At 45.7% G+C, this 26,142-nt stretch overlaps 1 protein-coding gene across 1 annotated transcript in view; it reads left to right on the forward strand.

Annotated features, from left to right (window-relative positions):
• Positions 1–26,142, forward strand: part of herc2 (HECT and RLD domain containing E3 ubiquitin protein ligase 2) — a 65,560-nt gene that overhangs the window by 16,747 nt on the left and 22,671 nt on the right. The window contains exons 5-10 of the mRNA XM_045219647.1: positions 11,338–11,531; positions 21,248–21,448; positions 21,624–21,852; positions 22,023–22,147; positions 23,917–24,095; positions 24,435–24,619. Of these exons, the coding sequence (XP_045075582.1) occupies positions 11,338–11,531; positions 21,248–21,448; positions 21,624–21,852; positions 22,023–22,147; positions 23,917–24,095; positions 24,435–24,619 (1,113 nt within the window). The remainder of the gene's footprint in view (positions 1–11,337; positions 11,532–21,247; positions 21,449–21,623; positions 21,853–22,022; positions 22,148–23,916; positions 24,096–24,434; positions 24,620–26,142) is intronic.

The raw sequence follows: 26,142 nt of genomic DNA on the forward strand, positions 1-26,142 counted from the left end.
ATCCACAGGGTTAGTAGCTCAGTAATCCACAGGGTTAGTAGCTCAGTAATCCACAGGGTTAGTAGCTCAGTAATCCACAGGGTTAGTAGCTCAGTAATCCACAGGGTTAGTAGCTCAGTAATCCACAGGGTTAGTAGCTCAGTAATCCACAGGGTTAGTAGCTCAGTAATCCATAGGTTAGTAGCTCAGTAATCCATAGGGTTAGTAGCTCAGTAATCCACAGGGTTAGTAGCTCAGTAATCCACAGGGTTAGTAGCTCAGTAATCCACAGGGTTAGTAGCTCAGTAATCCATAGGGTTAGTAGCTCAGTAATCCACAGGGTTAGTAGCTCAGTAATCCACAGGGTTAGTAGCTCAGTAATCCACAGGGTTAGTAGGCTCAGTAATCCACAGGGTTAGTAGCTCAGTAATCCACAGGGTTAGTAGCTCAGTAATCCACAGGGTTAGTAGCTCAGTAATCCATAGGGTTAGTAGCTCAGTAATCCATAGGGTTAGTAGCTCAGTAATCCACAGGGGTTAGTAGCTCAGTAATCCACAGGGTTAGTAGCTCAGTAATCCATAGGGTTAGTAGCTCAGTAATCCATAGGGTTAGTAGCTCAGTAATCCACAGGGTTAGTAGCTCAGTAATCCACAGGGTTAGTAGCTCAGTAATCCACAGGGTTAGTAGCTCAGTAATCCACAGGGTTAGTAGCTCAGTAATCCATAGGGTTAGTAGCTCAGTAATCCACAGGGTTAGTAGCTCAGTAATCCATAGGGTTAGTAGCTCAGTAATCCACAGGGTTAGTAGCTCAGTAATCCAAGGGTTAGTAGCTCAGTAATCCACAGGGTTAGTAGCTCAGTAATCCATAGGGTTAGTAGCTCAGTAATCCACAGGGTTAGTAGCTCAGTAATCCCAGGGTTAGTAGCTCAGTAATCCATAGGGTTAGTAGCTCAGTAATCCATAGGGTTAGTAGCTCAGTAATCCATAGGGTTAGTAGCTCAGTAATCCACAGGGTTAGTAGCTCAGTAATCCACAGGGTTAGTAGCTCAGTAATCCACAGGGTTAGTAGCTCAGTAATCCATAGGGTTAGTAGCTCAGTAATCCATAGGGTTAGTAGCTCAGTAATCCACAGGGTTAGTAGCTCAGTAATCCACAGGGTTAGTAGCTCAGTAATCCACAGGGTTAGTAGCTCAGTAATCCACAGGGTTAGTAGCTCAGTAATCCACAGGGTTAGTAGCTCAGTAATCCACAGGGTTAGTAGCTCAGTAATCCACAGGGTTAGTAGCTCAGTAATCCACAGGGTTAGTAGCTCAGTAATCCACAGGGTTAGTAGCTCAGTAATCCATAGGGTTAGTAGCTCAGTAATCCATAGGGTTAGTAGCTCAGTAATCCACAGGGTTAGTAGCTCAGTAATCCACAGGGTTAGTAGCTCAGTAATCCACAGGGTTAGTAGCTCAGTAATCCACAGGGTTAGTAGCTCAGTAATCCACAGGGTTAGTAGCTCAGTAATCCACAGGGTTAGTAGCTCAGTAATCCACAGGGTTAGTAGCTCAGTAATCCATAGGGTTAGTAGCTCAGTAATCCACAGGGTTAGTAGCTCAGTAATCCACAGGGTTAGTAGCTCAGTAATCCACAGGGTTAGTAGCTCAGTAATCCATAGGGTTAGTAGCTCAGTAATCCATAGGGTTAGTAGCTCAGTAATCCATAGGGTTAGTAGCTCAGTAATCCACAGGGTTAGTAGCTCAGTAATCCACAGGGTTAGTAGCTCAGTAATCCACAGGGTTAGTAGCTCAGTAATCCACAGGGTTAGTAGCTCAGTAATCCACAGGGTTAGTAGCTCAGTAATCCACAGGGTTAGTAGCTCAGTAATCCATAGGGTTAGTAGCTCAGTAATCCACAGGGTTAGTAGCTCAGTAATCCATAGGGTTAGTAGCTCAGTAATCCACAGGGTTAGTAGCTCAGTAATCCATAGGGTTAGTAGCTCAGTAATCCACAGGGTTAGTAGCTCAGTAATCTATAGGGTTAGTAGCTCAGTAATCTATAGGGTTAGTAGCTCAGTAATCCATAGGGTTAGTAGCTCAGTAATCCATAGGGTTAGTAGCTCAGTAATCCATAGGGTTAGTAGCTCAGTAATCCATAGGGTTAGTAGCTCAGTAATCCACAGGGTTAGTAGCTCAGTAATCCACAGGGTTAGTAGCTCAGTAATCCACAGGGTTAGTAGCTCAGTAATCCACAGGGTTAGTAGCTCAGTAATCCACAGGGTTAGTAGCTCAGTAATCCATAGGGTTAGTAGCTCAGTAATCCAGGGTTAGTAGCTCAGTAATCCCTACAGGTTAGTAGCTCAGTAATCCACAGGGTTAGTAGCTCAGTAATCCATAGGGTTAGTAGCTCAGTAATCCATAGGGTTAGTAGCTCAGTAATCCACAGGGTTAGTAGCTCAGTAATCCATAGGGTTAGTAGCTCAGTAATCCATAGGGTTAGTAGCTCAGTAATCCACAGGGTTAGTAGCTCAGTAATCCATAGGGTTAGTAGCTCAGTAATCCACAGGGTTAGTAGCTCAGTAATCCACAGGGTTAGTAGCTCAGTAATCCACAGGGTTAGTAGCTCAGTAATCCATAGGGTTAGTAGCTCAGTAATCCACAGGGTTAGTAGCTCAGTAATCCATAGGGTTAGTAGCTCAGTAATCCACAGGGTTAGTAGCTCAGTAATCCACAGGGTTAGTAGCTCAGTAATCCACAGGGTTAGTAGCTCAGTAATCCATAGGGTTAGTAGCTCAGTAATCCATAGGGTTAGTAGCTCAGTAATCCACAGGGTTAGTAGCTCAGTAATCCATAGGGTTAGTAGCTCAGTAATCCACAGGGTTAGTAGTTCAGTAATCCACAGGGTTAGTAGCTCAGTAATCCACATGGTTAGTAGCTCAGTAATCCACAGGGTTAGTAGCTCAGTAATCCACAGGGTTAGTAGCTCAGTAATCCACAGGGTCGCAACGTTGTTGTTTACTGAAGTTCTAGTGGGGAGGATTCCTTGTTGGAGTATTCCCATTCCATCCTGATTCCAGAATTCTCCAACCAGGCCTCGAATTTCCCGGCGTCGCCGTAAATGCCCCCTGAAAAATGGCATGCCTTACGGCCAAAGTGTATTTTGTGCCCTTGGGCTGAATATAATAATTATAAGTCACTTCTCGGGGCTGCCAATCGCCGTTCCCCCGAAGCACCTCTCACTCACATGGCTCTGTCAGATATCTCCATTTTTATTAGCCAATGCCCCCACGTGATCGGGTCCTTCTCACAGGCATCTCAGCTCCGAAGTAGGCTACAAGTGAAGACGGGTTCATCAGGGATGCAACGGCGTGCGTCCTTCTTATCCAATTCCGAGGCACATATTGAAGATATTGGAAGAACTGTCCACATGTACTTTTCGTCAGCCAATAAGATGAGTAGGCCTACCGAACAGCAAAATCACTAGCCCATGTCAATCTACGATCCCCCATAGTACAAAAGTTGACCTATTCTATTGGTCAGCTTGTCCTTCTGTGCGAGAAATAAACATTCCAAACATGTTCTGGGACACGATAGATCCCAAATTAATACAACCACTGTATATCAAAAACCTTTGAAAACCAATGAGGCTGATGTAACAGATCAGAACGTTTAGCTTAAAATGTTGAGAAACTATTAGGCTATTTCTTCACTTTATAAATATAGCAATGCGCACACGGCAGTAGGCTATAAGCGCGAAAACACGGTTCTCAAACGTGCTCCGCAAATGCGGGCGGTTTCATATGACAGAGTTTTATTTTTATTTAACGAGGCAAGTCAGTTAAGAACACATTCTTATTTACAATGACTGCCTACCAAAAGGCCTCCTGTGGGGACGGGGGCTGGGATTAAAAATAAAAATATAGGACAAAACACACATCACGACAAGAGAGACACCACAACAATACATAAAGAGAGACACCACAACACTACATAAAGAGAGACACCACAACACTACATAAAGAGAGACACCACAACACTACATAAAGAGAGACACCACAACACTACATAAAGAGAGACGCCACAACACTACATAAAGAGAGACACCACAACACTACATAAAGAGAGACGCCACAACACTACATAAAGAGAGACACCACAACACTACATAAAGAGAGACACCACAACACTACATAAAGAGAGACACCACAACACTACATAAAGAGAGACGCCACAACACTACATAAAGAGACACCACAACACTACATAAAGAGAGACACCACAACACTACATAAAGAGAGACGCCACAACACTACATAAAGAGAGACACCACAACACTACATAAAGAGAGACACCACAACACTACATAAAGAGAGACGCCACAACACTACATAAAGAGACACCACAACACTACATAAAAGAGAGACACCACAACACTACATAAAGAGAGACGCCACAACACTACATAAAGAGAGACACCACAACACTACATAAAGAGAGACGCCACAACACTACATAAAGAGAGACACCACAACACTACATAAAGAGACACCACAACACTACATAAAGAGAGACACCACAACACTACATAAAGAGAGACGCCACAACACTACATAAAGAGACACCACAACACTACATAAAGAGACACCACAACACTACATAAAGAGAGACACCACAACACTACATAAAGAGAGACGCCACAACACTACATAAAGAGAGACACCACAACACTACATAAAGAGAGACACCACAACACTACATAAAGAGAGACGCCACAACACTACATAAAGAGAGACACCACAACACTACATAAAGAGACACCACAACACTACATAAAGAGAGACACCACAACACTACATAAAGAGAGACGCCACAACACTACATAAAGAGAGACGCCACAACACTACATAAAGAGAGACGCCACAACACTACATAAAGAGAGACGCCACAACACTACATAAAGAGAGACGCCACAACACTACATAAAGAGAGACACCACAACACTACATAAAGAGAGACACCACAACACTACATAAAGAGAGACCACAACACTACATAAAGAGAGACGCCACAACACTACATAAAGAGAGACACCACAACATTACATAAAGAGAGACCACAACACTACATAAAGAGAGACGCCACAACACTACATAAAGAGAGACACCACAACACTACATAAAGAGAGACGCCACAACACTACATAAAGAGAGACACCACAACACTACATAAAGAGACACCACAACACTACATAAAGAGAGACACCACAACACTACATAGAGACGCCACAACACTACATAGAGACGCCACAACACTACATAAAGAGAGACGCCACAACACTACATAAAGAGAGACGCCACAACACTACATAAAGAGAGACACCACAACACTACATAAAGAGAGACACCACAACACTACATAAAGAGAGACCACAACACTACATAAAGAGAGACACCACAACACTACATAAAGAGAGACACCACAACACTACATAAAGAGAGACCACAACACTACATAAAGAGAGACGCCACAACACTACATAAAGAGAGACGCCACAACACTACATAAAGAGAGACGCCACAACACTACATAAAGAGACACCACAACACTACATAAAGAGAGACACCACAACACTACATAAAGAGAGACCACAACACTACATAAAGAGACGCCACAACACTACATAAAGAGAGACGCCACAACACTACATAAAGAGAGACGCCACAACACTACATAAAGAGAGACACCACAACACTACATAAAGAGAGACCACAACACTACATAAAGAGAGACGCCACAACACTACATAAAGAGAGACACCACAACACTACATAAAGAGAGACGCCACAACACTACATAAAGAGAGACACCACAACACTACATAAAGAGACACCACAACACTACATAAAGAGAGACACCACAACACTACATAAAGAGAGACGCCACAACACTACATAAAGAGAGACGCCACAACACTACATAAAGAGAGACACCACAACACTACATAAAGAGAGACACCACAACACTACATAAAGAGAGACCACAACACTACATAAAGAGAGACGCCACAACACTACATAAAGAGAGACGCCACAACACTACATAAAGAGAGACACCACAACACTACATAAAGAGAGACAGCACAACACTACATAAAGAGAGACACCACAACACTACATAAAGAGAGACACCACAACACTACATAAAGAGAGACGCCACAACACTACATAGAGACGCCACAACACTACATAAAGAGAGACACCACAACACTACATAAAGAGAGACCTAAGACAACAACATAGCATGGCAGCAACACCACATGACAACAACATGGCAGCAGCACAACATGGCAGCAGCACAACATGGCAGCAGCACAACATGGTAGCAGCACAACATGGCAGCAGCACAACATGGTACAAACATTATTGGGCACAGACAACAGCACAAAGGGCAAGAAGGTAGAGACAACAATACATTACACAAAGCAGCCACAACTGTCAGTAAGAGTGTCCATGATTGAGTCTTTGAATGAAGAGATGGAGATAAAACTGTCCAGTTTGAGTGTTTTTTGCAGCTCGTTCCAGTCGCTAGCTGCAGCGAACTGAAAAGAGGAGCGACCCAGGGATGTGTGTGCTTTGGGGACCTTTAACAGAATGTGACTGGCAGAACGGGTGTTGTATGTGGAGGATGAGGGCTGCAGTAGGTATCTCAGATAGGGGGGAGTGAGGCCTAAGAGGGGTTTATAAATAAGCATCAACCAGTGGGTCTTGCGACGGGTATACAGAGATGACCAGGTTACAGAGGAGTTTACAGCGCAGTGATGTGTCCTATAAGGAGCATTGGTGGCAAATCTGATGGCCGAATGGTAAAGAACATCTAGCCACTCGAGAGCACCCTTACCTGCTGATCTATAAATTACGTCTCCGTAATCTAGCATGGGTAGGATGGTCATCTGAATCAGGGTTAGTTTGGCAGCTGGGGTGAAAGAGGAGCGATTACGATAGAGGAAACCAAGTCTAGATTTTACCTTAGCCTGCAGCTTTGATATGTGCTGAGAGAAGGACAGTGTACCGTCTAGCCGTACTCCCAAGGACTTGTATGAGGTGACTACCTCAAGCTCTAAACCCTCAGAGGTAGTAATCACACCGGTGGGGAGAGGGGCATTCTTCTTACCAAACCACATTACCTTTGTTTTGGAGGTGTTCAGAACAAGGTTAAGGGCAGAGAAAGCTTTGTTGTAGAGCGTTTAACACAACATCCAGGGAGGGGCCAGCTGAGTATAAGACTGTATCATCTGCATATAAATGGATGAGAGAGCTTCCTACTGCCTGAGCTGTGTTGTTAATGTAAATTGAGAAGAGCGTGGGGCCTAGGATCGAGCCTTGGGGTACTCCCTTGGTGACAAGCAAGATATCCTTCAGAAATAATTAAACTAAATATGGAATAACAAGCATGGGTTGTTAATATGACTAGGATTGTGTCTTTGGCTGCTGGACAACGAAAGAAAGTTGAGAACATAATACTGGTTTCAATGAGGAAGTATTTATAAAAGAATCCCCTTAATATTCCTATGATTGGAACACGGTAAGACATGTTAAGTAACGGTAAGACAATTACGTTTATGGTTAAACAGTTTCAAAATGTGGACTGACTCAGCTCAAGGTTGCAAGGTGGGTGATGTTGCAGTGCGCAACAGGCACTGGCCTTTCTTTCTTGTCGGAACGAACAGTGCCTAAAGTATGTCGACAGAATCAAGCCTTTATACATCAGTAATGTTATTTGTCAAACATGACTGGCGTTTGGCCTATACTCTACATGACCAAAAGTATGTGGACACCTGCTCGTCGAATATCTCATTCCAACATCATGGGCATTAATATGGAGTTGGTCCCCCCTTTGCTGCTATAACAGCCTCCACTCTTCTGGGAAGGCTTTCCACTAGATGTTGGAACATTGCTGCAGGGACTTGCTTCCATTCAGCCACAAGAGCATTAGTGAGGTCGGTCACTGATGTTGGGCGATTAGGCCTGGCTCACAGTCCACGTTCCAATTCATCCCAAAGGTGTTCGATGGGGTTGAGGTCAGGACTCTGTGCAGGCCAGTCAAGTTCTTCCACACCGATCTCGACAAACCATTTCTGTATGGACCTTGCTTTGTGCACGAGGGCATTGTCATGCTGAAACAGGAAAGGGCCTTCCCCAAACTGTTGCCACAAAGTTGGAAGCACAGAATCGTCTAAAATGTCATTGTATGCTGTAGCGTTAAGATTTTCCTTCACTGGAACGAAGGGGCCTAGCCCGAACCATGAAAAACAGCCCCAGACCATTATTTGTCTACCAAACTTTACAGTTGGCACTATGCATTGGGGCAGGTAGCGTTCTCCTGGCATCCGCCAAAAAACTCAGATTAGTCCGTCGGACTGCCAGATGGTGAAGCGTGATTCATCACTCTAGAAAACGCGTTTCCACTGCTCCAGAGTCCAATGGCAGCGAGCTTTACACCACTCCAGCCGACGCTTGGCATTGCTCATGGTGATCTTAGGCTTGTGTGCGGCTGCTCTGCCATGGAAACCCATTTCATGAAGCTCCCGACTAACAGTTATTGTGCTGACGTTGCTTCAGAGGCAGTTTGGAACTTGGTAGTGAGTATTTGTATTTATTATGGATCCCCATTAGTTCCTGCCAAGGCAGCAGCTACTCTTCCTGGGGTTTATTATGGATCCCCATTAGTTCCTGCCAAGGCAGCAGCTACTCTTCCTGGGGTTTATTATGGATCCCCATTAGTTCATTAGGCAGCAGCTACTCTTCCTGGGGTTTATTATGGATCCCCATTAGTTCCTGCCAAGGCAGCAGCTACTCTTCCTGGGGTTTATTATGGATCCCCATTAGTTCCTGCCAAGGCAGCAGCTACTCTTCCTGGGGTTTATTATGGATCCCCATTAGTTCCTGCCAAGGCAGCAGCTACTCTTCCTGGGGTTTATTATGGATCCCCATTAGTTCCTGTCAAGGCAGCAGCTACTCTTCCTGGGGTTTATTATGGATCCCCATTAGTTCCTGCCAAGGCAGCAGCTACTCTTCCTGGGGTTTATTATGGATCCCCATTAGTTCCTGCCAAGGCAGCAGCTACTCTTCCTGGGGTTTATTATGGATCCCCATTAGTTCCTGCCAAGGCAGCAGCTACTCTTCCTGGGGTTTATTATGGATCCCCATTAGTTCCTGCCAAGGCAGCAGCTACTCTTCCTGGGGTCCAGCAAAATTAAAGCAGTTCATACAATTTTAAAACATTACAATATATTCATAACAGATTTCACAACACACTGTGTGCCCTCAGGCCCCTACTCCACTACTACATACAGTGGGGAAAAAAAGTATTTAGTCAGCCACCAATTGTGCAAGTTCTCCCACTTAAAAAGATGAGAGAGACCTGTAATTTTCATCATAGGTACACGTCAACTATGACAGACAAAATGAGGAAAAAAAATCCAGAAAATCACATTGTAGGATTTTTTATGAATTTATTTGCAAATTATGGTGGAAAATAAGTATTTGGTCAATAACAAAAGTTTCTCAATACTTTGTTATATACCCTTTGTTGGCAATGACACAGGTCAAACGTTTTCTGTAAGTCTTCACAAGGTTTTCACACACTGTTGCTGGTATTTTGGCCCATTCCTCCATGCAGATCTCCTCTAGAGCAGTGATGTTTTGGGGCTGTCGCTGGGCAACACGGACTTTCAACTCCCTCCAAAGATTTTCTATGGGGTTGAGATCTGGAGACTGGCTAGGCCACTCCAGGACCTTGAAATGCTTCTTACGAAGCCACTCCTTCGTTGCCCGGGCGGTGTGTTTGGGATCATTGTCATGCTGAAAGACCCAGCCACGTTTCATCTTCAATGCCCTTGCTGATGGAAGGAGGATTTCACTCAAAATCACATGATACATGGCCCCATTCATTCTTTCCTTTACACGGATCAGTCGTCCTGGTCCCTTTGCAGAAAAACAGCCCCAAAGCTTGATGTTTCCACCCCCATGCTTCACAGTAGGTATGGTGTTCTTTGGATGCAACTCAGCATTCTTTGTCCTCCAAACACGACAAGTTCTATTTTGGTTTCATCTGACCATATGACATATGACATTCTCCCAATCCTCTTCTGGATCATCCAAATGCACTCTAGCAAACTTCAGACGGGCCTGGACATGTACTGGCTTAAGCAGGGGGACACGTCTGCACTGCAGGATTTGAGTCCCTGGCGGCGTAGTGTGTTACTGATGGTAGGCTTTGTTACTTTGGTCCCAGCTCTCTGCAGGTCATTCACTAGATCCCCCCGTGTGGTTCTGGGATTTTGCTCACCGTTCTTGTGATCATTTTGACCCCACGGGGTGAGATCTTGCGTGGAGCCCCAGATCGAGGGAGATTATCAGTGGTCTTGCATGTCTTCCATTTCCTAATAATTGCTCCCACAGTTGATTTCTTCAAACCAAGCTGCTTACCTATTGCAGATTCAGTCTTCCCAGCCTGGTGCAGGTCTACAATTTTGTTTCTGGTGTCCTTTGACAGCTCTTTGGTCTTGGCCATAGTGGAGTTTGGAGTGTGACTGTTTGAGGTTGTGGACAGGTGTCTTTTATACTGATAACAAGTTCAAACAGGTGCCATTAATACAGGTAACGAGTGGAGGACAGAGGAGCCTCTTAAAGCCCCTTCCGGAGACATTTGAAACCCCACCTCTTTAAGGAATACCTGGGATAGGATAAAGTATTCCTTCTAACCCCCCCCAAATTGTAAAGTGGTTATCCCACTGGCTATAGGGTGAACGCACCAATTTGTGAGTCGCTCTGGCTAAGAGCGTCTGCTAAATGACGTTAATGTGCCCTTGAGCAAGGCACTTAACCCTAATTGCTCCTGTAAGTCGCTCTGGATAAAAGCGTCTGCTAAATGACTAAAATGTAAATGTAAATGTAAAGAAGAAGGTACAGGTCTGTGAGAGCCAGAAATCTTGCTTGTTTGTAGGTGACCAAATACTTATTTTCCACCATAATTTGCAAATAAATTCATTAAAAATCCTACAATGTGATTTTCTGGATTTTTATTTCTCAATTTGTCTGTCATAGTTGACGTGTACCTATGATGAAAATTACAGGCCTCTCTCATCTTTTTAAGTGGGAGAACTTGCACAATTGGTGGCTGACTAAATACTTTTTTTCCCCACTGTATCTACAACACAATATTATATATTTAGTAATATTGTGTACGAGTGTGTATATAGTTTTTTCGGTTTTCAAATTAATTTAATTGCAGGCCTGCTTCCAACCAGAATTTCTGGAAGTCCCATTTTAAAGGAATTGACTCTTATAATCCCTTTCTCTTTGTGCTTTACCTCCAGGGAAGAAAGTGGTGGACATCGCAGTCGGCTCCACCCACTGTCTGGCTCTGACTGATGAAGGAGAGGTCCACAGCTGGGGCAGTAACGACAAGCTGCAGCACTTTGATACTCTGTTCTCTAACAAGAAGCAGCCCAAGGCGCTGCCTGGCCTCAACTCCAAACACATAGTGGGCATCTCCTGTGGGCCAGGCCAGGTAAGACTAACAGAATAACAAAACATCTGAAACAATCATGAGGGACCGCAGTGGGTCCGGGTCAGAGCCGGTCCTAGCCTTTTGGGGGCTTGTCATGCCAAAAAGTGTCCCCCCCCTGCCAAAAAGTGTCCCCCCCCCTGCCAAAAAGTGTCCCCCCCCCCCATGCGTCACAATTGGATTCGAGAAGCTATTAGCGTCCGTTGCTATATCAATGTGTGACGATCTAATGTGTCGAATTCTGGAGATCATTACAGCCAAAATGACATTATTTTCATCCCTGCTATGTAAACGAAGCTTCTTTCTGCGACAATTTCGCTGATTAAGGTGAAAACATTACTTTGAACTACTTTTGGGTACCTTTAACATTTCAACAACATAAAAAATTATGTCTTAAACTGTTCTTAGTTTTCTAAATAGCAAAGAAAATGCGTAAACTGCACATGAGCTTACCTTTCAGATTGCAAAGTGAGCTCCCATGAAGCTAATAACACTTAATTAATGTGCAAATCAGTTCCTGTCATACACTGGCTCCTCTGGCTGCCATATAGTTATTTTGAGCTTGTCTTGACTTAATATGCTGTTGGTCCTATTCTGATTCTTTCCCCCGAGTTCCTCGTGTAATTGGCTCAGTAATACAGCAGGATACTCGTAGTTGAATATAGTGCAGGACACAACACTGTTGAATAATGTTGAACTCACAAAAAGGGATTTACAACAATTAATTAAATGAACACCCTGTGGGAAAAAATACAACCTGGCAAAGATTAAAACATGAAAAAGTTTTTTTTTTTTTTGTGGAACAGGTGTGTCATGAACTTGTTGATTATATTTAATATACCCACATGTCAGTTATAGACTGAAATACATGAGTATAGGCTAACATCAACACATCAACAATAAAATACAATTTAGTTGAGAAAACAGAAGTATGAATGATAAGTAAAGTACATAATATGAGAGGGGGGGGGCAGTCTTGGCAGAAGTAGGGTATGGGTGATATTTGCTGTGGGATAGAGAAGAGGTGGGTTCTACAGGGGGTTCTGCCACAGGCAGCCAGAGGTGGGTTCTACAGGGGGTTCTGCCACAGGCATCCAGAGGTGGGTTCTACAGGGGGCTCTGCCAGTCACCTCCCCTCCGCAGGCAGCCAGAGGTGGGTTCTACAGGGGGCTCTGCCAGTCACCTCCCCTCCGCAGGCAGCCAGAGGTGGGTTCTACAGGGGGTTCTGCCACAGGCAGCCAGAGGTGGGTTCTACAGGGGGTTCTGCCACAGGCAGCCAGAGGTGGGTTCTACAGGGGGTTCTGCCACAGGCATCCAGAGGTGGGTTCTACAGGGGGCTCTGCCAGTCACCTCCCCTCCGCAGGCAGCCAGAGGTGGGTTCTACAGGGGGTTCTGCCACAGGCATCCAGAGGTGGGTTCTACAGGGGGCTCTGCCAGTCACGTCCCCTCCGCAGGCAGCCAGTCTCAGAAGGTGGACTTGAAGAGGGAGACTGTAAAGCTGTTCTCGTTGCTCTTGGAGTGTTGGCAGTGCTAGTGGATGTAGTGCATCTGTGTATCTCACTGTGCCCAGGATGAAATGTCAAGCACAGGTCCTTAGCAGATTAGATCAAACCCCTTGACATTAACAGGAGCTGGAGATAATGGAATGAAAAGTGGGATCTTGGAGGGTGGTTGATCGTGGAGGACATCAGGTGGGTCCAGGTCTGGGGAAGGGATACGGTATTCTTCTCAGAACATGACAGAACCCCTAGAGGAGCAGAGTCAAAGGGAAAGGATGAAGAAAGATCAGGAGAAAACACACAGGTTACAGGTAGATCAGGAGAAAACACACAGGTAACAGTTAGATCAGGAGAAAACACACAGGTAACAGGTAGATCAGGAGAAAACACACAGGTTACAGGTAGATCAGGAGAAAACACACAGGTTACAGGTAGATCAGGAGAAAACACACAGGTTACAGGTAGATCAGGAGAAAACACACAGGTTACAGGTAGATCAGGAGAAAACACACAGGTTACAGGTAGATCAGGAGAAAACACACAGGTTACAGGTAGATCAGGAGAAAACACACAGGTTACAGGTAGATCAGGAGAAAACACACAGGTCACAGGTAGATCAGGAGAAAACACACAGGTCACAGGTAGATCAGGAGAAAACACACAGGTCACAGGTAGATCAGGAGAAAACACACAGGATACAGGTAGATCAGGAGAAAACACACAGGTTACAGGTAGATCAGGAGAAAACACACAGGTTACAGGTAGATCAGGAGAAAACACACAGGTTACAGGTAGATCAGGAGAAAACACACAGGTTACAGGTAGATCAGGGGAAAACACACAGGTTACAGGTAGATCAGGAGAAAACACACAGGTTACAGGTAGATCAGGAGAAAACACACAGGTTACAGGTAGATCAGGAGAAAACACACAGGTTACAGGTAGATCAGGAGAAAACACACAGGATACAGGTAGATCAGGAGAAAACACACAGGATACAGGTAGATCAGGAGAAAACACACAGGTTACAGGTAGATCAGGAGAAAACGCACAGGTTACAGGTAGATCAGGAGAAAACGCACAGGTTACAGGTAGATCAGGAGAAAACGCACAGGTTACAGGTAGATCAGGAGAAAACACACAGGTTACAGGTAGATCAGGAGAAAACACACAGGTTACAGGTAGATCAGGAGAAAACACACAGGTTACAGGTAGATCAGGAGAAAACGCACAGGTTACAGGTAGATCAGGAGAAAACGCACAGGTTACAGGTAGATCAGGAGAAAACACACAGGTTACAGGTAGATCAGGAGAAAACACACAGGTTACAGGTAGATCAGGAGAAAACACACAGGTTACAGGTAGATCAGGAGAAAACACACAGGTTACAGGTAGATCAGGAGAAAACACACAGGTCACAGGTAGATCAGGAGAAAACACACAGGTCACAGGTAGATCAGGAGAAAACACACAGGTCACAGGTAGATCAGGAGAAAACACACAGGATACAGGTAGATCAGGAGAAAACACACAGGTTACAGGTAGATCAGGAGAAAACACACAGGTTACAGGTAGATCAGGAGAAAACACACAGGTTACAGGTAGATCAGGAGAAAACACACAGGTTACAGGTAGATCAGGAGAAAACACACAGGTTACAGGTAGATCAGGGGAAAACACACAGGTTACAGGTAGATCAGGAGAAAACACACAGGTTACAGGTAGATCAGGAGAAAACACACAGGATACAGGTAGATCAGGAGAAAACACACAGGTTACAGGTAGATCAGGAGAAAACGCACAGGTTACAGGTAGATCAGGAGAAAACGCACAGGTTACAGGTAGATCAGGAGAAAACGCACAGGTTACAGGTAGATCAGGAGAAAACGCACAGGTTACAGGTAGATCAGGAGAAAACACACAGGTTACAGGTAGATCAGGAGAAAACACACAGGTTACAGGTAGATCAGGAGAAAACACACAGGTTACAGGTAGATCAGGAGAAAACACACAGGTTACAGGTAGATCAGGAGAAAACACACAGGTAACAGTTAGATCAGGAGAAAACACACAGGTTACAGGTAGATCAGGAGAAAACGCACAGGTTACAGGTAGATCAGGAGAAAACGCACAGGTTACAGGTAGATCAGGAGAAAACACACAGGTTACAGGTAGATCCAGGCCAGGTTGAATTGTCCCCATATTGCTTACGCCTACCCAATCCGCTCAGGTCTTCACAAGTGTATAGGGTGTAAGGGCTAGGGGTTGATTTGGAATTCAGGGATAAGCTCTTCCTTTTTTGGGTGTATTTCACCCCCTTTTTCTCCCCAATTTTGAGGTATCCAATTGGTAGTTACAGTCTTGTCCCATCGCTGCAACTCCCGTACGGACACGGGAGAGGCGAAGGTCGAGAGTCGTGCGTCCTCCGAAACACAACCCAACCGAGCTGCACAGCTTCTTGACACAGTGCCCGCTTAACCTGGAAGCACCCGGAAGCCAGCCGTACCAATGTCTTAACCCGGAAGCCAGCCGTACCAATGGCTTAACCCGGAAGCCAGCCGTACCAATGTCTTAACCCGGAAGCCAGCCGTACCAATGGCTTAACCCGGAAGCCAGCCGTACCAATGTGCCGGAGTCAGCGTGCGCCCAGCCCGCCGCAGGAGTCGCTAGTGTGCGATGGGACAATAACATTCCCGCCGCCCCATGGGTCTACCTGTCGCGGCCGGCTGCGACAGAGCCTGGACTCGAACCAGGATCTCTAGTGGCACAGCTAGCACTGCGATGTAGTGTGGGGGGGTACCTGTATCAGACAGGGGGAGACGGGCCGGGGAGACGGGCTGGGGGAGACAGGGGGAGACGGGCCAGGGCAGACAGGGAGAGACAGGGGGAGACGGGCCAGGGCAGACAGGGGGAGACAGGGGCAGACAGGACCAGACAGGGGGAGACGGGCCAGGGGAGACGGGCCAGGGGAGACGGGCCAGGGTAGACAGGGGGAGACGGGCCGGGGGAGACGGGCCAGGGTAGACAGGGGGAGACGGGCCGGGGAGACGGGCCAGGGGAGACGGGCCAGGGTAGACAGGGGGAGACGGGCCGGGGAGACGGGCCAGGGTAGACAGGGGGGAGACGGGCCGGGGGAGACAGGGGGAGACGGGCCGGGGAGACAGGGGGAGACGGGCCAGGGCAGACAGGGGGAGACGGGCCGGGGGAGACGGGCCAGGGTAGACAGGGGGAGACGGGCCGGGGGAGACAGGGGGAGACGGGCCGGGGGAGACAGGGGGAGACAGGGGGAGACGGGCCAGGGAAGACAGGGGGAGACGGGCCGGGGGAGACAGGGGGAGACGGGCCGGGGGAGACGGGCCAGGGAAGACGGGGGAGACGGGCCGGGGGAGACGGGCCAGGGAAGACAGGGGGAGACGGGCCAGGGGAGACAGGGGGAGACAGGCCAGAGAAGACAGGGGGAGACGGGCCGGGGGAGACAGGGGGAGACGGGCCGGGGAGACAGGGGGAGACGGGCCGGGGGAGACAGGGGGAGACGGGCCGGGGGAGACAGGGGGAGACGGGCCGGGGGAGACAGGGGGAGACGGGCCGGGGGAGACAGGGGGAGACGGGCCGGGGGAGACGGGGGGAGACGGGCCAGGGCAGACGGGGGGAGACGGGCCAGGGCAGATAGGGGGAGACGGGGGGAGACGGGCTGGGGGAGACAGGGGGAGACGGGCCGGGGGAGACAGGGGGAGACGGGCCGGGGGAGACAGGGGGAGACGGGCCAGGGGAGACAGGGGGAGACGGGCCAGGGCAGACGGGGAACAGATCGCCAGGTGGAATCCAAGCAGCAGTGCAGCAGGCAACAGGAATAGGTGTCACACCCGCTTGGGAGAAGCTTTTTATCGGGAGGCAGATTCCTTGTAGAAAATCCCAGCTAGCTAGCTAACGTAGCCGCTCGGTGATGCAAACAACGCATTTCATTTCAGAACCGTCCACTGACCACGGATACACCCTCAGACGGGGTAAAACAGGCGCAGACACAGGATACACCCTCAGACGGGGTAAAACAGGCGCAGACACAGGATACACCCTCAGACGGGGTAAAACAGGCGCAGACACAGGTCGGTAAATAAGTCACACGGTGGGTTTATATGAAAGGTTGCCTCTCTCGAGCTGTTTTCACGCTAGGTGCGACGCATCATTCCTTTAGTAAACGCGTAAACACGGTTTTGTTTGGTTATTACTGCAGTGGGATTGTAACGTGCGGCCCGGCCGTCGTATTCATTTATTAGTGGATGACGAGTTGCAGTCATACGAGTCATTTTGGTTATAAGTTACCTCTTATTCTGTGTATTATATTCATTTTCAGGACTATAGCACGTTAGTGGGCCTTTTCAGTGTATTTGGCCTGTTCAGAGAATTAGTAATTATTAGTTGGTCAAGATGGTGCCGGAGAGTTCCGTTGGAACCCTTTCCTAGGTCCTGATAGGAATTAGTTATATTCCATCCATTCAGTCATTCGTAATACCCTAGTCATTAATGTGCTACTACTGCCACCTAGTGGTGCTCTTTATGTAGTGTTGTGGTGTCTCTCTTTATGTAGTGTTGTGGTGTCTCTCTTTATGTAGTGTTGTGGTGTCTCTCTTTATGTAGTGTTGGGGTGTCTCTCTTTATGTAGTGTTGTGGTGTCTCTCTTTATGTAGTGTTGGGGTGTCTCTCTTTATGTAGTGTTGTGGTGTCCTCTTTATGTAGTGTTGTGGCGTCTCTCTTTATGTAGTGTTGTGGCGTCTCTCTTTATGTAGTGTTGTGGTGTCTCTCTTTATGTAGTGTTGTGGTGTCTCTCTTTATGTAGTGTTGTGGTGTCTCTCTTTATGTAGTGTTGTGGCGTCTCTCTTTATGTCGTGTTGTGGTGTCTCTTTATGTCGTGTTGTGGCGTCTCTCTTTATGTAGTGTTGTGGTGTCTCTCTTTATGTAGTGTTGTGGTGTCTCTCTTTATGTAGTGTTGTGGTGTCTCTCTTTATGTAGTGTTGGGGTGTCTCTCTTTATGTAGTGTTGTGGTGTCCTCTTTATGTAGTGTTGTGGCGTCTCTCTTTATGTAGTGTTGTGGTGTCTCTCTTTATGTAGTGTTGTGGCGTCTCTCTTTATGTAGTGTTGTGGTGTCTCTCTTTATGTAGTGTTGTGGCGTCTCTCTTTATGTAGTGTTGTGGCGTCTCTCTTTATGTAGTGTTGTGGTGTCTCTCTTTATGTAGTGTTGTGGCGTCTCTCTTTATGTAGTGTTGTGGTGTCTCTCTTTATGTAGTGTTGTGGCGTCTCTCTTTATGTAGTGTTGTGGCGTTCTCTCTTTATGTAGTGTTGTGGTGTCTCTCTTTATGTAGTGTTGTGGTGTCTCTCTTTATGTAGTGTTGTGGCGTCTCTCTTTATGTAGTGTTGTGGTGTCTCTCTTTATGTAGTGTTGTGGTGTCTCTCTTTATGTAGTGTTGTGGTGTCTCTCTTTATGTAGTGTTGTGGCGTGTCTCTTTATGTAGTGTTGTGGCGTCTCTCTTTATGTAGTGTTGTGGCGTCTCTCTTTATGTAGTGTTGTGGTGTCTCTCTTTATGTAGTGTTGTGGTGTCTCTTTATGTAGTGTTGTGGTGTCTCTCTTTATGTAGTGTTGTGGTGTCTCTTTATGTAGTGTTGTGGTGTCTCTCTAGTTGTGATGTGTGTTTTGTCCTATATTTTTTAATCCCAGCCCCCGTCCCCGCAGGAGGCGTTTTGGTAGGCAGCCATTGTACATAAGAATGTGTTCTTAACTGACTTGCCTCGTTAAATAAAGATAAAAAGTAGTTTGACAGAGGTCCACACCACGGCAGCCTGGTACGGAACAAGAAAACCGAAGGATAAACTACTCATCATGAAGTAATTCAGCAAGAAATCAATTGATTTACACACGTACATTTATTTATTTTGTATTTATTTTTATTTCACCTTTATTTAACCAGGTAAGCCAGTTGAGAACAAGTTCTCATTTACAACTGTGACCTGGCCACGATAAAGCAAAGCAGTGCGATAAAAACAACAACACAGAGTTACATATGGGGTAAACAAAACATAAAGTCAAAAATACAACAGAAAATATATATACAGTGTGTGCAAATGTAGTAAGTTATGGAGGTAAGGCAATAAATAGGCTATAGTGCAAAATAATTACAATTTAGTATTAACACTGGAGTGATAGATGTGCAAGAGATGATGTGCAAATAGAGATACTGGGGTGCAAATGAGCAAAATAAATAACAATATGGGGATGAGGTAGTTGGGTGGGCTAATTACAGATGGGCTGTGTACAGGTGCAGTGATCGGTAAGGTGCTCTGACAACTGATGCTTAATGTTAGTGAGGGAGATAAGAGTCTCCAGCTTCAGAGATTTTTGCAGTTCGTTCCAGTCATTTGCAGCAGAGAACTGGAAGGAATGGCGGCCAAAGGAGGTGTTGGCTTTGGGGATGACCAGTGACATATACCTGCTGGAGCGCAGACTACGGGTGGGTGTTGCTATGGTGACCAGTGAGCTAAGATAAGGCGGGGATTTGCCTAGAAAGGATTTATAGATGACCTGGAGCCAGTGGGTTTGGCGACGAATATGTAGTGAGGGCCAGCCAACAAGAGCGTACAGGTCACAGTGGTGGGTAGTGTATGGGGCTTTGGAGACAAAACGGATGGCACTGTGATAGACTACATCCAATTTGCTGAGTAGAGTGTTGGAGGCTATTTTGTAAATGACATCGCCGAAGTCAAGGATCGGTAGGATAGTCAGTTTTACGAGGGCATGTTTGGCAGCATGAGTGAAGGAGGCTTTGTTGCGAAATAGGAAGCCGATTCTAGATCTAACTTTGGATTGGAGATGCTTAATGAGATGCTTAATGTGAGTCTGGAAAGAGAGTTTATGGTCTAACCAGACACCTATATGTAGTGAGGACCAGCCAACGAGAGCGTACAGGTCACAGTGGTGGGTAGTACATTGGTATTCAATAGGTACTGTTATTGCTAAAATAACCTCACTGCAACAGTGTTTCCAGAGATCTACTAATACAGGTCCTTCCCCTTATGCATTTCCCATACGCCTGAATAGGCCTCTAGTCTGAAACCAGCCTCTCTAATGGTAGACCCAGGTACAATCTGATCACTCATGATGACCAGAAGATTAATTCATGGAGTTCACCTTTTCCCCATAGCATTTTACAGCTGATATAGCACTTGTCATAACACTTGTCGTAGGCTACTTACGATAATAGATAGCTATTTAAATCATCTTAATTTCTACAAACACAAATAATACAATACAAAACAAAGCTCAGCATAGCTAGCTAGCTAAATAAAGAGATTTGGAAAAATTGTCTTACCTCAGTGTGTGCATCCATCGTTTGAGTATCCATGCTTGCTTGCTTGCAGCATGCTCATGCTAGCAAAATCAAGGATTGCAATCAGGTTTTGCAAGCAATCATCAATGACCATGCATGGATCATGTTTTGTACTTTATCCACCAATAATCAGTGAGATTTAACGCTAAAAGATATCGTAAATAGCATAAAGAACCTGTAACAATGATCGCACTTTCCTTGCTAACGGCCCTAGCAACAGACGCTAATAGCTTCTCGAATCCCATTGTGACGCAGGGGGGGGGGGCACTTTTTGACAGGGGGACACTATTTGGCATGACAGGCCCGAAGGCACATTTTTGTTGCCCCCCCCCCAGCTTGCGAGCAAAACGTTTTGCCTGGTCGTTATACACAGTTGTCAGTGGGGCAGCGCGTGGTCGTCTAGTATCTGTCCAGTGATGTCTAATACAGTCCTAAAATGGCCATAATATAGTCCTAAGTCAGTTGTACAACTGAATGCATTCAACTGAAATCCTAATATAGTCCTTATGGGTGACAACTGTCTTATGTCTAATTGTCCTGTTCAGAGTGTTCTGTGGGGCAGCGCTTGGTCCTCCTGTTCAGAGCGTTCTGTGGGGCAGCGCGTGGTCCTCCTGTTCAGAGCGTTCTGTGGGGCAGCGCGTGGTCCTCCTGTTCAGAGCGTTCTGTGGGGCAGCGCGTGGTCCTCCTGTTCAGAGCGTTCTGTGGGGCAGCGCGTGGTCCTCCTGTTCAGAGCGTTCTGTGGGGCAGCGCGTGGTCCTCCTGTTCTGTGGGGCAGCGCGTGGTCGTCTAGTATCTGTCCATTGTTTTAACACCTGTCTGTTTTCTGCTGGTCTTGTGTCTCTAGAGCTTTGCGTGGTCGTCCTGTTCAGAGTGGACTGTGGGGCAGCGCGTGCCCTTCGTAGTGGACGTGTGCCCTGTGACCTTTGAGCAGCTGGATCTGCTCTTGCGGCAGGTGAGCGAGGGCATGGACGGCTCTTCTGATTGGCCCCCGCCGCAGGAGAAGGAGTGCATGGTGGTGGCCTCACTCAACCTGCTCAGGCTACAGGTAAGGAGGCTTTTTACATTCAATGGTGTATTTCAACTATTCTTTGTTTTAAAACATTACAATATGATGTTGTAGTTGATGTTTTTGTAGATCGTCCTGGATGACTTGATGTATTTCAAATGGTTTTCTACAGACTTGAGAATGTTTAGTCTGATGTTTGTTTATTGGTCTGTAGCTCCATGCAGCCATCAGTAACCAGGTGGACCCTGAGGAGCTGGGTCTGGGTCTGGGCAGCGGGCTGCTCAACAACCTGAAGCAGACCGTGGTGACGCTAGCCTCCAACGCTGGAGTCCTCAACACGGTCCAGTCAGCCGCCCAGGCCGTGCTGCAGAGCGGCTGGTCAGTGCTGCTTCCCACTGCGGAGGAGAGGGCTAGGGCACTGTCCTCACTACTACCCAACACAGGTCAGTTCGCCTCTTAGCAGACACTTTTATCCAAAGTGTATGATCCACGAGGGAATTAAACCCACAACCTTGAATTCTCGAGTGGGGTAAGCAGAAAGAATTGTTGCTGGAGTAAAGAGTTGTTGTTATTTGTCTTGTGCTCAGTGGTCTCTGTGTCTGTCTGTCCTCAGTATCTGGTAACGAGATGAGCGTCAGTCCTGGACGTCGCTTCATGATCGACCTGTTGGTCAGCAGTCTGATGGCTGACGGAGGGCTGGAGTCTGCTCTCAATGCTGCCATCACAGCTGAGCTACAGGTAGGGGAAACCTGGGCTGAGTCCCAAATTAACCTGTTTAGGGCACTACTTTTCACCACGGCCCTTAGGGCTCCAGTCAAGTGTAGTGCACTATATATAGGAAATAGGGTGCCATTTGGGACTCACACACAGTGTTTAATGCTCTGAACACAGCCATCATAGATGGGATCCAGGTCAGTGTGTTTTATGCTCTGAACACAGCCATCCTAGCTGGGATCCAGGTCAGTGTGTTTTATGCTCTGAACACAGCCATCCTAGCTGGGATCCAGGTCAGTGTGTTTTATGCTCTGAACACAGCCATCCTAGCTGGGATCCAGGTCAGTGTGTTTTATGCTCTGAACACAGCCATCCTAGCTGGGATCCAGGTCAGTGTGTTATGGCACTATCGCTCGCCCCTCTTCCAGTCTCTCAGACCACAACCTATTCATGCCTGGAGTAGTCTTTGTCTGGCAGACAGACATGACTCTCTATAGTAAGAAGAAATCTGCCATTGAAGTTAGTGGTATGTCTCTGCATAGCGTCTCTGCATACCAAGCATTCTGGAGCAAACTACGGAGTCCGGAATGTGCCATTCCGTAGACATAACAAAAAGAAGAAATTAGTGCCTTCAAAAAGTAATCCCACCCCTTGACTCTCTCCACATTATTTTGTTACAAAGTGGGATTAAAATTGATTTAATTGTCGTTTTGTCAACTATCTACACAAAATACATTTATGAAAAATAAAACACGAATATAATCTTGATTAGATAAGTATTCAACCCCCTGAGTCAATACATGTTCGAATCACCTTTGGCAGCGATTACAGCTGTGAGTCTTTCTGGGTTAGTCTCTAAGAGCTTTGCACACCTGGATTGTACAATATTTGGACATTATTCTTTAAAAAATTCTTCAAGCTCTGTCAAATTGGTTGTTGATCATTGCTAGACAGACATTTTCAAGTCTTGCCATAGATTTTCAAGCCGATTTAAGTCAAAACTCTAACTCGGCCACTCAGGAACATTCAATGTCGTCTTGGTAAGTATCTCCAGTGTATATTTGGCCTTGTGTTTTTGGTTATTGTCCTGTTGAAAGGTGAATTTGTCTCCCAGTGTGTTGGAAAGCAGATGTGACTGTATAGATGCACCATCCAAAGTGTAATTAATAACTTCACAATGCTCAAAGGGATATTCAATGTCAGTTTATTTATCTATTTTTTATTTTTAACCCATCTACCAATTGGTGCCCTTCTTTAGTATACAAAACCTCCCTGGTCTCTGTGAATTGGCCCACTGACACAAAATCTCAATTTTATATATTTTAACTTCCGGTTGTAACGCAACAAAATGTGGAAAAAGTCAAGGGGTGTGAATAATTTCTGAAGGCACTGTACAGTAAGTTTACGCAAGGCCAACAAAATTTTACATTGGATTCAATCAGGGAAAAGTTGTCACTTTCTAACATACAAATATGATTTAAAACCTACTTGTTGCAACAAGGGATTTATTCACCAAAATGTACTGATGATAACAGATATGAATGCTCACATACTGTCAGATCCAAAATGATTGGCACCCTTGATAAAGATGAGCAGAAAAGACTATAAAATGAATGATACTTTATCAAGGCTGCCAATCATTTTGGACCTGATTTAAAATCTCTTTACTCTCCAATTGTGCAGCAGTCTTACAAATTCTAATGTATTTTCTTTGTCTCTGTATGTGTGTGACGAATCCAATTTCCCCCTGATCAATAAAGTGTTTTCAATTCTAACGATCTGTTTTCCACTAGGACATAGAGGCAAAGAAGGAGGCCCAGAAGGAGAAGGAGGTCGATGAGCAGGAGGCCAATGCCTCCAGCATGCAGCGCTGTCGCACCACCCTGGACAAAGACCTCATCAACACTGGGATATACGAGTCCACTGGGAAACAGAGCCTACCGCTGGTCCAGCTCGTACAGCAGCTACTGAGGTGGGGTAGTTGACACGACACTGAGCTGTAGATTAATTTATTTTGGGGTGGGGGGATCAGAATCTACAATGTTTACCCTGACAAAAGCACCCCAATTCTATAGAACCCTTTGGAAGCACCAGCATACTATAATAATAATATAATATATTATATAAGCATACCTGTATGCGACTGAATTGAACTGTGTTGATAAACAATAACTGTTATTTTAGCAGAGTAACTTTTATACTTTATGGGTGTCCCACATATAGTAGTCACCTTGGGGCGTGTACGTCTAGCCAAATGTGGTGAATATTGTACAGAATGAAGTTAAAAGTATTTGTTTTTTTGATCCCTCAGGAACATAGCCTCCCAGACCGTCGGCAGACTGAAGGACGTGGCCAGGAGGATATCTAGCTGCATAGACACGGAGCACGTCAGTAAAGAACGCTCCGCCTCCCTGGACCTGCTGCTGCGCTTCCAGAGGCTGCTGGTCAGCAAGCTCTACCTGGGAGTCAACGGCACCGAGAACACCAACGGATACAGTGAGTCCTCGCAGTCCTCATTAGGGTTGTGAACGTTTAAACGTTAAAGCGTTTAAAGTACATTTGGATCCTTAACGTTAAGAAAATCCGTAACCGTAAAACGTTTTGTTTTTGGGTTTTTTTTCCCACAAAATGTAAATCACAGTGCGATTATCACAAAACACGTTCTTTGCTATGTTATAAAGGCTTGGGGAAAGACATTGTGAGAAAGTATTTATACCCGTTGACTTATTCCACATTTTGTTGTTCCAGCCTGAATTCAAAATGGATGAAATATAATTTTTTCGCACCCATCTGCACACAACACCCCCACCACGCCATCGTCGTTAACGGTTGGAAGAACGGCAGAGAAAGGCTGTCAGCCAAGTCCTGTATGGCGATACTTTGAGAAGTTAAATAAGAAGGAAAATCAATCTTTTGCGAGGTGGAATTGAGGTTCAGTAATGGTAGTGCAGGTTTGATGCTTAACCAACTGAAAGGGACGTGTCGTGAGACACAAACCGTTGCTGGCAGCAGCTGCATTTTATTATTTTATTTATATTAGTTTAAGAATTTTTCTTATAGTTTTAACGGAAAACCGATAAAAAATGTGCAGTTTAAACGTTATGAAATTTTTTATTTATTTGTCACATCCCTAGTCCTCATAATGCAGGTTTAACTGATGCAGTGAGTCCTCATAATGCAGGTTTAACTGATGCAGTGAGTCCTCATAATGCAGGTTTAACTGATGCAGTGAGTCCTCATAATGCAGGTTTAACTGATGCAGTGAGTCTTCATAATGCAGGTTTAACTGACAGTGAGTCCTCATAATGCAGGTTTAACTGATGCAGTGAGTCCTCATAATGCAGGTTTAACTGATGCAGTGAGTCCTCATAATGCAGGTTTAACTGATGCAGTGAGTCCTCATAATGCAGGTTTAACTGATACAGTGAGTCCTCATAATGCAGGTTTAACTGATGCAGTGAGTCCTCATAATGCAGGTTTAACTGATACAGTGAGTCCTCATAATGTAGGTTTAACTGATCAAATCAAATCAAATGTTATTTGCCACATGCGCCGAATACAACAGGTGTAGACATTACCATGAAATGCTTACTTACAGCCCTTAACCAACAATGCATTTATTTTTTAATAAAAAAGTAAAATAAAACAACAACAACAACAAAAAAGTGTTGAGAAAAAAAAGAGCAGCAGTAAAATAAAATAACAGTAGGGAGGCTATATATACAGGGGGGTACCGGTGCAGAGTCAATGTGCGGGGGCACCGGCTGTTTGGTAGTTGAGGTAATATGTACATGTGGGAGAGTTAAAGTGACTATGCATAAATGATTAACAGAGTAGCAGCAGTGTAAAAATATGGATGGGGGTGGGGGGGGCAGTGCAAATAGTCTGGGTAGCCATGATTAGCTGTTCAGGAGTCTTATGGCTTGGGGGTAGAAGCTGTTGAGAAGCCTTTTGGACCTAGACTCCGGTACCACTTGCCGTGCGGTAGCTGAGAGAACAGTCAATGACTAGGGTGGCTG

The sequence above is a fragment of the Coregonus clupeaformis genome, unplaced genomic scaffold (assembly GCF_020615455.1).
Source record: "Coregonus clupeaformis isolate EN_2021a unplaced genomic scaffold, ASM2061545v1 scaf2572, whole genome shotgun sequence".
Taxonomy (NCBI): domain Eukaryota; kingdom Metazoa; phylum Chordata; class Actinopteri; order Salmoniformes; family Salmonidae; genus Coregonus; species Coregonus clupeaformis.